Source organism: Cynara cardunculus, assembly GCF_001531365.2.
Source record: "Cynara cardunculus var. scolymus isolate 2C chromosome LG 12, CcrdV1, whole genome shotgun sequence".
NCBI lineage: Eukaryota > Viridiplantae > Streptophyta > Magnoliopsida > Asterales > Asteraceae > Cynara > Cynara cardunculus.
In genome coordinates this window covers 7,440,637-7,454,218 of record NC_037539.1, presented here as the reverse complement: position 1 = coordinate 7,454,218, position 13,582 = coordinate 7,440,637, and the positions used below count along the sequence as shown (strand labels likewise).

Genomic DNA, 13,582 nt, shown 5'->3' with positions numbered 1-13,582 from the left:
TTCTTGGAAAATTAAAATAACATCTACCATACCCAAAGTTCAATCCCAAGAATTTCTCCCTTGGTCCTTTATAATCAAAATTATATTATATCTTTCAAGCTTGTCAATTAGGGGGTGTTTGGGATTGCTTATTTAAAACAACTTATGTTTTTTTGTAAAAGTGTTTATTAACTTATGTGGTATTAAACCGGAGTTAAATAAATCAGGATTAAAATTGTAAATTAGTAATAAACAGTTTTTCATAAGTCATGAATGATTAACTTATCAAAAACAGCTTATTACCGGTTTGACACCGGTATAAACAGTTTTTTTTCCTTCTTATCCAAACACCAGAAAACAACTTATATATCACCGATGCCAAACTGAAATAAGTTAAAAAACAGTTTTTATAAGCAATTCCAAACACCCCCTTAATATGTTAATAAACTCAATAGTGTGTTCATGATATGCTCATAAGAAAAATGATGTGTTCATAAGTAGAGAATAATAGCATAATTTCATAGGTGAAATAATATAATGAAGATGGAAAATATTGAAACAGTAACTTTGTTTATAGGTGAAATAGTGAATGCGTTCATACCAATTTAAAATAGCCAAATTACAGGAACAATGTAACTCTCTTATTTTGTAAACATTTTGTCCTCATTTATTAAATATATAATAATCTATTAACCATAAACCAATATGGATTGTTATCGAACACCTGAGTGATTTTGTTGGTGACAATGTCGAGGCCTTTGTAGACTTGCATATTGTCGGAGTTGTAATCACCCTCCATGCCTGATCTACGATTTTCGTCTCTTTTTTTAATGGGCCGGTTGACCTCCCAATTCTTCATGTGGATCCGCCCCTGCATGAAGTCATACATATTATCCAACTAAGTTAGCAGCATCAGAAATTAAGGTACGTACAGTTTGCATCGTCGTTAGCTTCCATCCACGTTTCATATGAATCAAGTGGCGAGTCACAAATAGCCTGGATTTGGGTGGGCAGAAGCTGGATATGGGTGGGCAAAGAGCTCGACCCAGTGCCACTAATCGAGGGTTCCAGGAGCAATGACGCCTTCTTACAAGCCTTTTTTACGTCTTCTTTGCTAGAGGTACGCGGGTGTGGGAGGACGGTTGCCATATGTGGGAAATTAAGGCTGGCACCCTAATTTTTTAAAACAAATCTTATATTGTATATCAACTCATGATTCTTGAGTCATAAGGTTATCTTATTTATTTTTTCAAAACAAATCATATTATATATATATTAAAAGAAGAACCAAGAGGTAATTAGGTGCATCATGAGAATTAAGTATTGAAGTGTTGGTGAATTGTGGTTAAATTTGAGATATCCCACTTTGATGAAAGATTAAAGATTGGAATAAAGAAATGTGTATAAGAAAAAAAGAATGAAATTCATTGTGTCAACTCAAGAGGCTTAACTCATAAAGTTAATTTATTTGGATGACACTCTTTTGCAACATAAATGTTTGGAACAATTGTCTAAACTCACGAGCAATTGTCTAAACTCACATGCTTTGATCATTTTGACTGAACTTCCAAACATATGCGGTTGACTCATTTTGGCCAACCCTTTTTTTGTGACAAAATTAATCTACACTAAATATTAATTGAAGGGATAATTTTAATATGTTTTTGAAAGTAAATAGCGGAATCGTTGATGCGGCACCCTAACAATTGAATATTCTTCAATCTTAAATTGTGATTGAGTTTTATATATCCTACACTGATTGAGAGTTGAAACATTAACAAAAATATTGGATATGTAAAATGACGTCCATTTGCCTTTGTGACAACTCATGAGGTTGGTTACTCTTGGTTGATTCTCTGAACACCTGTGGTTAGAGCATTTTGGCCGACTCTCCAAACACATGGGCTTGGTTCATTTTGGCCAACTCTCTTTTTGCAAGAAGAGTTAATCAATATTAAAAATCAATTATATATATAATCTTTATTCTTTCTATATTTAAAAGTAAGAACCATAACCATCAATGTGACATCTTAAGATTGAGTATTATTTAATCTTGAATTGTGATTAGTTTTGTCTATCCCATAGTGATAGGTAGATAAAAGATTGACACTGAATGATAAATATATAAAGGAATATTGGGATGTCTCTGTGGCAATCTATTGGGCTGACTTTTTAATTGTTTTTTAATTTTTAACAAGAAATATTGAATAATTCTCTAAACTCATGGTGTTTAACTTATTTGGCTGACTTTTCTAACATAGGATTTTTGACTAATCCTCTTTTTACAAAAAAATCTATATTAAAAGTTAAAGTAATTAATTAATTAAATTAATATATAATGCTATAAGATATTGATGTGACAAATTAGAATTTAATATTTTCAAATCATTAATTGTGATTGAATTTTACTTGAATCTTAATCCATATTAATGAAAAAAGAAATTACTGAAAAAGAGTCAAGTATATGAAACGAGAAGGATGGCTTTAAATATTGAAAGGGTTACAAATGCACTATGAAAATTTAATATTTTCAATTTTGAAGTATAGGGATATTGATGTGGTTCACTATTTTTTATATATTACTTGACATGTGTTATGATCACCGTGCAACGCACGGTGCCGAGCACTAGTACACTAATAAAATGAATACTTTTTAAACATTTCTTACAAAATGACCACGAAAATCACTCTCCAATGATGATTTACTTTTTAACTCGGATTCTTGACACCCCTAAAATTAGGTGTATTCTCTAGTGCAAGCTAAAATATATTAATTTTGAAACTTATAACATTAATTATATTATTAACATATTTCATAAATTATAAAAAAATATCTAAAGAATGTTACCTTCTATGTCCCCTACTTTCTATGTTAAGAGAACTTAGCATAGCAAAAAGATCCTATAAAACTACATTTAATTTATTTTAGAGAATCTGTTAGAGATAATTTTAGATTATGTTTAGCAAACTAGCAGATAGCTGATAAATTAACTGATGACTGATAATCTAGCCTATGAACTAAATATCTTTGCAAGAACAAGCAAATAAGCTAGTTGAAAAATGTAAAATAACCAAAAACTACATGTTTTTAAATTAATAAAATTTAATATTTCATAATATATTTAAAACTATTCACTAATAATGTCATATGTTAATTAGATACAAACCAGATGTTAAAAATAAATAGATAATAAACTATGTTAATTAAATAGATTCCAATTTTATTTATTATTATTTTATATATGGCGTTAGAAAAATGGATTTGTATAACTAAATACAATTTTATAAAATATCTATATTAACCAATGACTTCAAATAACCATCACCTATAATATCAATAAAAATAAAGTTGGTCAACCTTACATATCTTAGTTAATTAATATTTGTTTTAAAAAAATATTAAATTAAGGATAATTAACAATAACAACACGTAATTTTAAGGGTTCCTTTCTTTTACCATACTCGAGATGTACGATCGTAGTATTCGACCGATATTTGATCAGGAATTGGAACTCTTCAAATCATCGACATTGGAAGCAGATGTGGTGATAGCTGGATTTATTCTGTTTTTCTCTGATTATTCAACGTTTTTAGCGAAACCAGGTTTTACATAGAGGATTTGTTCGTGAATCTTGAGGGAGAGTTATAGTAGAAAGGAAGATGATGTTGTCGGTGGTGGCGAGACAGGCAGCGGTGACGGGGTACCGCAGGGTGGAGTCGGTTGTGCTGGATTGGAATACAAATGCCATAAAGTTTTACGAAAGAAATGGGGGCGAATGTTATGCATGAATGAAGGGTTTGTAGGCTCACACGTGATGCTCTTCAAGTACGACTCATGGTACCAAAGATCTTGATGATGTCGACGTAGAGCTTTATTAGCCTTTGTACATTATGATTATACAAACAAAAGGAAAAAAGAAAGGACATATGTAAATCACCATACAACAAAAAGGATGCGAGCTAATTTAGAAAAATTGACTTAAATAATTATTTTTCACACTTAAATTTGGCTTCTAATCAATTGTCTTTCAGATTGATCTAAATGTCACCACTTCCACAATATTAACTAAAAGACAAAAAAAAATCAAATTCAACCAGTTTATTGTCGGAATTGCGGACCCGACCGTCGTAATTGCATATTTGGGTTGATTTTTTTTTTTTTTTTGTCTTTTAGCTAATATTGCAAACATGGATATTGTGAAAATAGTGACATTTGGATAAAATCAGGAGATAAATGATTAGAAGACCAATTTAAATATGGAAAATGATTGAAAATTTTACATTAATTTATACCGAGACAATCATTGATTTATTTGACTTTGTAGTAAACCAAAAGAGACCATTTATTCCATTCAATTGAATTTTAAATAAATGAAAAATCAAGATACATCGATTTTCGATCTAACTTTCATGATCTCATCCGATTGAAATTTATCGACCTAATGAAATGCATGTTCCCTTTTTCGGCATAAGTTCTATTTTTTATTTATTACAAAACTCGTCAAAATTTACATTTTGTTTTCAATTTGGTCCCTCAGACTTCCATTTTGAACTATAAGTTTTATTTATTTTGTTTAGAATAAATTATATTTTTAGTCCTTATGGTTATGCTCACTAGCAAGTTTGATCCCTCTTTACAAGTAATTATAATTATGGTCACTTTGGTTGTCATTTTGTTTCATTTTTTGTTTCTCTGACTAAGGAGTCGTTTACCCAATGATTACCCAGGTAAGCGCTTACTAAGTAACATTACTCACCGGATGAATATGATAAGGACCAAGAATCTTACCTGGTAAGACTGAAACAAGGACCAAGAGTCTTACCCGGTAAGTGAGAACAATGACTTTTACCATGGTAAGCGCTTACCAGGTAAATTGTTGCATACGATGTCGTTTTGGTGAACTAAAATCTTACTTGATAAGTAAATAATAGTGTTAAATTTTATCAGTAAACACTTCATCGAGTAAGTGTTTGGTAAACGACCCATAACTCTAGTATATATATATTAAAGGAAGAACCAAGAGTATTGATGTGGCATCATAAGGATTAAGTATTGAGGTGTTGATGAATTGTGGTTGATTTTGAGATATCCCACATTGGTGAAGAGTTGAAAGATTTGAATAAAATGACGTGTATAAGAAAGGTGGATTGGATGTCTTTGTGTCAAATAATGAAGTTTGCCTCATAGTCGTCTTTCTTTTGATGATTCTCTTTGAAATCTATAACCATGGTTGGAAACCAAAGAAACCAAATGGTAGAAATTATAGTGCAAAATTAATTATATTATATTATTATATCTTTATATTTATATAAAAGTAAAATTTCTCTCTCAATATATATATATATATATATATATATGTATGTGTGTGTGTGTATTACAATTTCACTAATTGTATTTTATTTAACTTTTTCGAATTATTTGAATACTATTTGTTGATGATTTTATTAACAACTAATATATATTTATATAAACAATCTTCAGATCATTAATCAAAGTACTCATACTACCGCGTAACGCGCGGTTCCAATACTAATATTAATTAAATCCAACATCCAATAAATGATTAAATCGGTGTGGTTCCCTTTACATCTATTGGATGTCGACAGATGAACAACCTTGATAATGACACTAAAATAAAAAAAATGTATGTAGTTTTTAATTTTTATTTAAAGAATAAATAAATATAACCTATTTTACTGTTTTTGTAAGTTCCATGTAAATAGCAAATATCAAATATACTAAACGAACAACTTTTGGCATACAAATTTTTATTTTTAATTTATAATAAATCATACTTAAATATATAGTGCATTTTTCTAACAACCTGGTCTAACTTTCTTAAAAAATCTTAATTTATTTATGAAATAAGAATACTAAAATAATAAAAAAGACATATCATTGGTTATGATTACACCTACACAATTAAATATTACTTTTAAGCATTTACTACTCATGAAATATAAATAATAAATATTTATTAATTCAAGAAAATGTAAAAAGAAAATTCTACAAATAGAAAAATGAAAATATATTTATGATTGTAAAATATATTTTACGATTATTAATTATTAAATAATGATATATTATTCTTTTGAAAACGTTTATTTTCTTCCTGTTGACTTGGTTAGTTTGGTTTGGTCCCTGTTGATAATCCTTCTCTACTCATCTCCTCAACTCCAAGACCCTCGTAATCCTTTCTCTCTTTCTCTCCCATAGATCCCCAAAAATGGCGTCAATTCAATATGGGAAATGATCATGGCAACTACTGATCTTCGTTGCATTTCTTCACAATCTTATGTTCAGTGCTTATCAGGTCAGCTAATTTTACCATTCTTTCCATTTCTCTGATATTGCTGTTGACTTCCACCTTGGTCCAAGTCTTCTTCGTCTTTGTTTCAATATTGATGGCTGTTTCCAGTTTTATAATCGGAAAGATGAATACTTTGGTTAGTTATGCCATATGGGTTTGTTGATCTGTGTTCTGTGGTCAAGCTTCATTTCCTTTACCTTCTTAAGAGGAATCAAGAATCCAAAGCTAACTAGAAGAAAGCACCCTGCTGTGATACCTTCTTGATTACTATAACAATTCATAAAAGTTTAAGCAGGCAGACCAACTGTTTGTGTAAAGTCGTAGCTTAACAAAATGAAAATTAAAGTTCTAGCAGAATTGCGGGTTTCTATCTTCAGCCAACTTTTGTGCTTAATTGTACAAGCTGGCAAAGTAACAAGTTTGAGCGCATTGACTGGTGAGATGAATGACCCTCATAAATGCAGAATTCAACAGGACTGATTTGATCATATATTGTTGTGTCTCACTTCTGCATATCCCTTTTCACCAAGAAAAATTCTACTCTACAAGGCCCCTTATTCTATAATTAGAGTCCATTCTTCCATGACTGATAGGGTTGAGTATTTGTCATATTACACCCAAGAAGGAAACATTTTGGTTGAACAAATTCTTTTGACAAAGAGTGGACTTTAAGTCTCGAACAATTGCATGTTTTAGGTGATGCATTCTAAATAAGAAGTTCATATGCAAACATTTAATTAAAACAACTTAGACCGAACATAAATGTGATAAGCTCAACTTTTACTATGGAATGGAGGGAATAATGAATATGTTGGATTGACCAAAATTCTGCTTCTCAGGTCCTTGTTCTTATCTTGAAGGGATGGCCTCCTGAGGGTATGAGGGTATTAGGTTTAGTCAACCTGCTACACTGGAGAATCTCATGATTCAGAGCATACCAAGTTGGTAACATTATTTATGATAACAGAACAGCAATGGAAGCAATTACAAGCACCTCTTCCATGGCTGCTGCAGAGTTCATCACTCAGACTATTGAATTACTCGGTGAAGCAGCTGTAGAAGCCAAAAATCTCTTTGTAGAGAAGGAGAGTTTTTTAGAACTTGCTTCATATTTGGATAGAATTGTTCCTCTTCTAAAAGAATTAAAGAAAAGGGATATTAGTAACATTGAGAGCAGTTTTGTTGAGATCTTGAATCAACAAGTCAAAGTTGCTAACCAACTGATGACTGATTGCAGCAAAAAGAACAGGGTGTACCTCTTAATCAATTGTCGGACCATTACAAAACGCTTACAGGACATTACAAGAGAAATTAGCCGCGCATTAAGTCTGATTCCTTTTTCCCAGTTGGATATTTCAGCCAGTATGGTGCAGGAACTTAGTCAGCTCTGTGAAAGTATGCAGTCTGTAGAGTTCAAGACAGCTATGGCAGATGAAATGATTCTGGAGAAAATAGAGACAGGAATACACGAGAGGAATGTAGATCGCTCGTATGCCAACAATTTGCTAGTTTCAATTGCACAGGCTCTGGGAATTCCCACAGAAAGATCTGCATTAAAGAAGGAAGTTGAAGATTTCAAAAGTGAAATACAAAATGCACAGCTCCAGAAAGACCATGCTGAAGCCATTCAAATGGATCAAATAATTTCTTTGCTGGAAAAGGCAGATGCTACTCATTCTTCAGAGGAAAAGGAAAGAAGCTATTTGACAAAACGCACTTCGTTGGGTAGTCAACCGTTGGAGCCTCTCCAATCATTTTACTGCCCAATCACCAGAGAAGTTATGGTGGACCCTGTCGAAACTTCTTCTGGTCACACGTTCGAGAGAAGTGCAATTGAGAAATGGCTGGCTGATGGGAGTAACTTGTGTCCCCTGACCATGATTCCTTTAGAAAATTTAGTATTACGACCTAATAGAACTCTTAGGCAATCAATTGAGGAATGGAAGGACAGGAATACCATGATCACAATTGCGTCAATAAAAGCAAAACTCTCAAGACCATCCTCAGAAAACGAGGAAGAAGTGCTTTGTAGCCTGGAACAGCTGCAAAACTTATGTGAACAAAGAGACATACATCGGGAGTGGATAGTGCTGGAGAATTGCATACCTATCCTCGTGGAACTTCTTGGAGGTAGAAACCGAGATATAAGGACTCGTGCCCTTGTCATGCTTTGCCTTTTGGCAAAGGATAGTAATGATGCAAAGGTACTTCTACTTCAATATTCATAACGATGATTGTGAGATTCTTTTGTTATATAACCTGAAATACTCTAGTGCAACTTCTACTACCTTTGAATCTTTATTTTTAATGAGTAAAATGATAGAAAGCTAAAGAATTTTGGCAGCTGCATTTTGTGTTTACAATCATGGCCAACCTGGAAGTTCATTCGATGTAGCTCTATGCGATTGATGGCGTTTTAATCACGTTGTTTGTATCTTTGTTATGTATTTGTTACTTCTAATACTCAAATCTTCTTGTAGGATAGGATTGCAAAGGTCGATGGCGTCATCAAATCTACAGTACGCTCACTTGGGCGTCGGGTTGCTGAAGGAAAATGGGCAGTCGAATTGCTATTGGAATTATCACGCAATGAGATACTGCAAAAGAGCATCGGGATGGTTCAGGGATGCATACTACTTCTGGTGACCATGTCCAACAGTGATGACACTCAAGCTGCCACCCTTGCAAGGGAGCTCTTGAACAATCTTTCATTCTCTGATCAAAATGTCATCCAGATGGCAAAAGCTAATTATTTTACGCATCTGCTGCAGCGGCTATCTTCAGGTTATTTTTGTAAAGAAGATAATGATTGATTGTGATTTTTAGTAATATCATGTACCATAAAAACCCGATATTTTTACTGCAAGTACTAGTTAGATCTTGAACATTGGGACTTTTTTGGCAGGTTCAGAAGATGTAAAGATGAGCATGGTAACGACATTGGCAGAAATGGAATTGACAGATCATAGCAAGTCTTCTTTATTAGAAGGAGGCGCGCTAGATTCACTTCTTCCCTTGCTCTCAAATGGCAATCCTAGGATGAAGGAAACAGCAGCTAAAGCACTTTGTAACGTATCAAGCTTACCGAAAAGTAGCATGCAAATGATAAAACGAGGTTCAGTGAGTCTGTTGGTCAATATTCTTTACAATCACACATCGTCCCACTGTTTACAGGATGAAGTTGCAGCTATAATCATGAATCTTGCCATATCGACCATGTCCCAGGATTCCAATGGAACGCTCGTTTCGTTATTTGAATCTGATGGAGATATTGATAGCCTCTTTTCCTTTATTGGCTGTACAAGGCCTTCGGTGCAAGAAAGTTTACTTCATTCTTTTTATGCCATGTGCCATTCTCCTTTAGCTGCTACTGTAAAAGCAAAGTTGAGACAGGTAACATCTACAGTCCCGAACTTCCCTTTTGATTTGTTATGGCGCACATTGTTTGATTTAGGCTATGTTTGGGAAATGAGCTGTTAGCTGATAAACGAGTTGTTGGTTAGCTGATAAACTAGGCATATTTAGTAAAACTAGTAGATAAGTTAGATGACAATGTAAAATGAGCTAAAGGACATGCTAAAAAATATAAGGGGGATAATTAGAAAAACTACTTGAAGTAGCGTTTCAGGAAGCTAGCTTATGGCTAACCAAAAGGGGCTTTTTCAATACGCTCAAAAAAATAAGTTGTCAAACATGGCCTTAGAAGATGGCTGCTAGCATCTCTGTCAAATATCTAACCATACTCGACTGGTTCGGTTTAAACTATTTTCAGAATTCTGACAGCGAACAATTACTGGTGGCTTTATGTAAAGATGAACACCAGAAAGTACGGGCAAATGCTGTTAAGCTGTTCTGTTGTTTGACAGAAGATGGTAATGACAAAGAGATCATAGACCGCATGGGGCAGCAATCAATCGAGACTCTGATAAAGATAATACGGTCTTTTAGTGATGAAGAGGAGACTGCTTCTGCTTTGGGTGTCATCTCAAACCTCACACAGTCACCTCAACTCACTGAGTCATTGTTGAGAGCTGATGGGCTGCCCAGTATATCAGCCCGTCTTCACGATGGAATGCATAATGGGCCCCAGAAGAAACGCTTGATAGAAAATTCTGTTGGATCACTATGTCATTTTACCATCCCGACAAACCAACAGTCACAGAAGAAAGTAGCCGAGGCGGGTGTCATTCCTTTACTGGTCCAGTTGTTAGAGCTAGGTACCAGTGTGACCAAACGAAAAGCATCCATTTCTCTTGCTCAACTTTCTGAAACCTCCTTCCAGTTAAGCCGGCCAATCCCCAAACCGTTGGGGGGGTTATTCAGGTGCTTCTCACCTCAATCAGAATCCGGGTGCCCAGTTCATCAAGGAATTTGCACCATAGAGTCATCCTTTTGTCTGGTGGAAGCTAATGCAGTTTCACCATTGGTGACACTTCTGGGAGATCCTGATCAAGATGTCTGTGAAGCTTCTCTAGATGCCTTATTGACCTTAATTGAAGCTGAAAGGCTTCCATATGGCTCTAAAGTGCTTTCTGAAGCTAATGGTATTCATCCGATCATAAAGTTACTTAACAGCACTTCTTCAAGTTTGCAGGAAAAAGTACTGAACGCGTTGGAGAGAATTTTCCGACTGGTGGATTTTAAGCAAAAATACGGACCGTCGGCTCAGTCGCCTTTAGTCGAGTTGACTCAGAGGGGAAACAACAAAACAAAATCTTTGGCAGCCAGGATTCTTGCTCAGTTAAATGTGCTCCATGATCAATCATCTTATTTCTAGAAGCATTTTATTGGTGATATTTATGATGATCAGTGGGTAGGTTATCTCCTGACTGGTAGCATTGCATATGATTGTTAGGGAAAACTTTGGGTTCTTAGCTCAGTGGAAATTTTTGGCATTGATTTTGTGCACAGCTTCTGTATTCTATTGTATATTACATTCATACATAACTCAATTTAAAATTCATGTTAAAGGCTTCCATTATGACGTTTTTGATTACCTCTTATATTACCTGTCTTATTGTTTGTTTGCACACACTTTTTGTCGTGCATAAAGTGGGAGTTTTCATGGAAACAACCTCTTGATACTAGTAGTTGAGGGAAGGTCAAAGTACATCTTATCTCTTTCAGACCCTACTTTTGAATGAGATATACTGTTTTCGTTTGGTTTGTTCAGACTTCTCGGAAAGGCCTCCGCGTTTTCTAACTTATAATAAGTTGCTTTCGCATATTTATATATAAAAATTAAATAAAAACATATCAAATGATGAAAAACCCCCTAATAAGGGATGGACAGGACATACATATTGATTAGGAGGTCGGAACCTTTCGAGTTTGGAGTAAATACTTGGGAAATTGACCAAATTAAGCTACTTTGAACGAAGTCCTTCAACCCACTGGGTGGCTTTAACGGTTCTCGTCCCTTTTTTTTTGAAAATCTAATGGAACGCGTCCTTACGTTTGCATTTTTTAGCGAGTTACATTTATGTGGTTGCATTTTTTTCTAATGAGTTAAGTTTTTGTGGTTACAATTTTTAACGAGTTTGGTCCTTAAATAAATCAACGATCTAGATTCCTACGGATGTATTAAGGAACCAACCGTTGTAAAAATGCAACCATAGAGACACGACCCGTTGAATTTTTAGAAAAGGGATAGGGCCAATAAAAACATATAACCAGATGGACAACATGTCTAATTTACTCTATTTTTTATGTTGTAAGAACATCCACAATGTCCAAATCTTTTAATGGCTTTTTATTTTTGCCACATCAGCTCTCCAGTGTCCACTAACAATTTTTTCAATAAAAACCTATTTTCACAAGGGGAAGGCTAATTACACTTAAACCCTAAACCCTAACCACTATGTAATTATTTTATTTTTTATTTTTTTGTCTTTTTGTTGTTTTTATCTTTTGTTTTTTTTTTCTTATTTATATTATATATATATATATATATATTGATTTTAATATAAATTATTAATTAATTTATTTTTTTCTCTTCTTTATTTATATTATACTAGAAGGATACTCGCGCAATGCAGTGAGATACATCTGGATTTTAACGTTTTATTTTATATTTTGGTTCTATCGATGTTATAATGCGAGTTTATGTGGTTTTGAGAAAACAAAAATATTTATGTTTTTGAATAAAATATAAATTTAAAGATATTATAAAATTTTAAAAAAATAGGCGATATTAATATCAAATTAACTATTTAAAAGTTCTCGTTTTTATGTAATTTATTTGATTCAATTCCTTATTATAATTTAATTGAAGCTTAAAAACGAACTAACTTATTTTTGGTTTAATAAAATAAAATTTTAAGATAATAATTAAGTAATATGTTAGAACTCAATAATTATCTTAATTATATTTTAGGTTTTTTATATTTAAAATGATGTTTATCATGTATTTGATTATGTTTATTTGCAGTTAGTTACGCAAATTTAAACATGAAGCTTTAATAAGATGTACTCATGCACATCATACTTGTAATTAATAAACAATATTTTATGCATAAAAAATTGTTTTTAAGAGTTTTAGTCAAATGCTTTATAATATAGTATATATAATTTGTTATAAAGATAATAATTAAACAGTCTGTTATAACTTAATGATTATCATAATTATATTTTAGATTTTCTATATTTAAAATGGATGTTTATCATGTATTTGATTATGTTTATCTGCAGTTAGTTACACGAATTTAAAAATAAAGCTTTAATAAGTTATACTTATGTAAAATTACTTGTAATCTTGAATTTTAAATAATATGCATTAATAAACAGTACTTTAAGTATAAAAAATGGTTTTTAAGAGTTTTTATCAAATGCTTTATAATATAGTATAGATTCTCATTTTTATGTAACTTCTTTAATTTATTTTTTTATTATAATTTAATTTAAGTTTAATAATGAAATAATTTATTTTTGGTTTAATATTATAAATTTTATAAAGATAATAATTAAGTATTCTATTAGAATTCAATGATTATCCTAATTATATTATATATTTTTTATATTTAAAATGAGATGTTTATCCTATATTTGATTATGTTTATCTGTAGTTAGTTACACGAATTCAGATATGAAACTTTAATAAGTTGTACTTACGCACAATTACTTGTAATCTTGAGTTTCAAGTAATATGTATTAATAAACAGTACTTTTATGCATAAAAAGTGGTTTTTAAGAATTTTGTCAAATGTTTTATAATATAGTACATATTTTTATTTTTATATAATTTCTTTAATTTATTTTTTTATTATAATTTAACTTAAGTTTAATAATAAAAT

At 32.2% G+C, this 13,582-nt stretch overlaps 1 protein-coding gene across 1 annotated transcript; it reads left to right on the top strand.

The window, feature by feature from the left end:
* Window positions 1-6,125: 6,125 nt before the first annotated feature.
* Window positions 6,126-11,255, top strand: LOC112523309 (U-box domain-containing protein 44-like). Its single transcript, XM_025132847.1, has 5 exons — window positions 6,126-6,293; window positions 7,130-8,494; window positions 8,771-9,074; window positions 9,196-9,683; window positions 10,063-11,255. Exons 2-5 carry the CDS (start codon window positions 7,265-7,267, stop codon window positions 11,065-11,067), a joined length of 3,027 nt encoding a protein of 1,008 aa, XP_024988615.1. The 5' UTR covers window positions 6,126-6,293; window positions 7,130-7,264; the 3' UTR covers window positions 11,068-11,255.
* The last annotated feature ends 2,327 nt before the right edge of the window (window positions 11,256-13,582 follow it).

What these genes read in the sequence shown, in the direction of transcription:
- LOC112523309 (XM_025132847.1), top strand. Translation starts at nt 7,265, where the DNA reads ATGGAAGCAATTACAAGCACCTCTTCCATGGCTGCTGCAGAGTTCATC. An exon ending in GCTGCAGCGGCTATCTTCAG is followed by an intron (nt 9,075 to 9,195) that starts GTTATTTTTGTA and finishes CTTTTTTGGCAG; the next exon opens with GTTCAGAAGATGTAAAGATG. An exon ending in TAAAAGCAAAGTTGAGACAG is followed by an intron (nt 9,684 to 10,062) that starts GTAACATCTACA and finishes AACTATTTTCAG; the next exon opens with AATTCTGACAGCGAACAATT.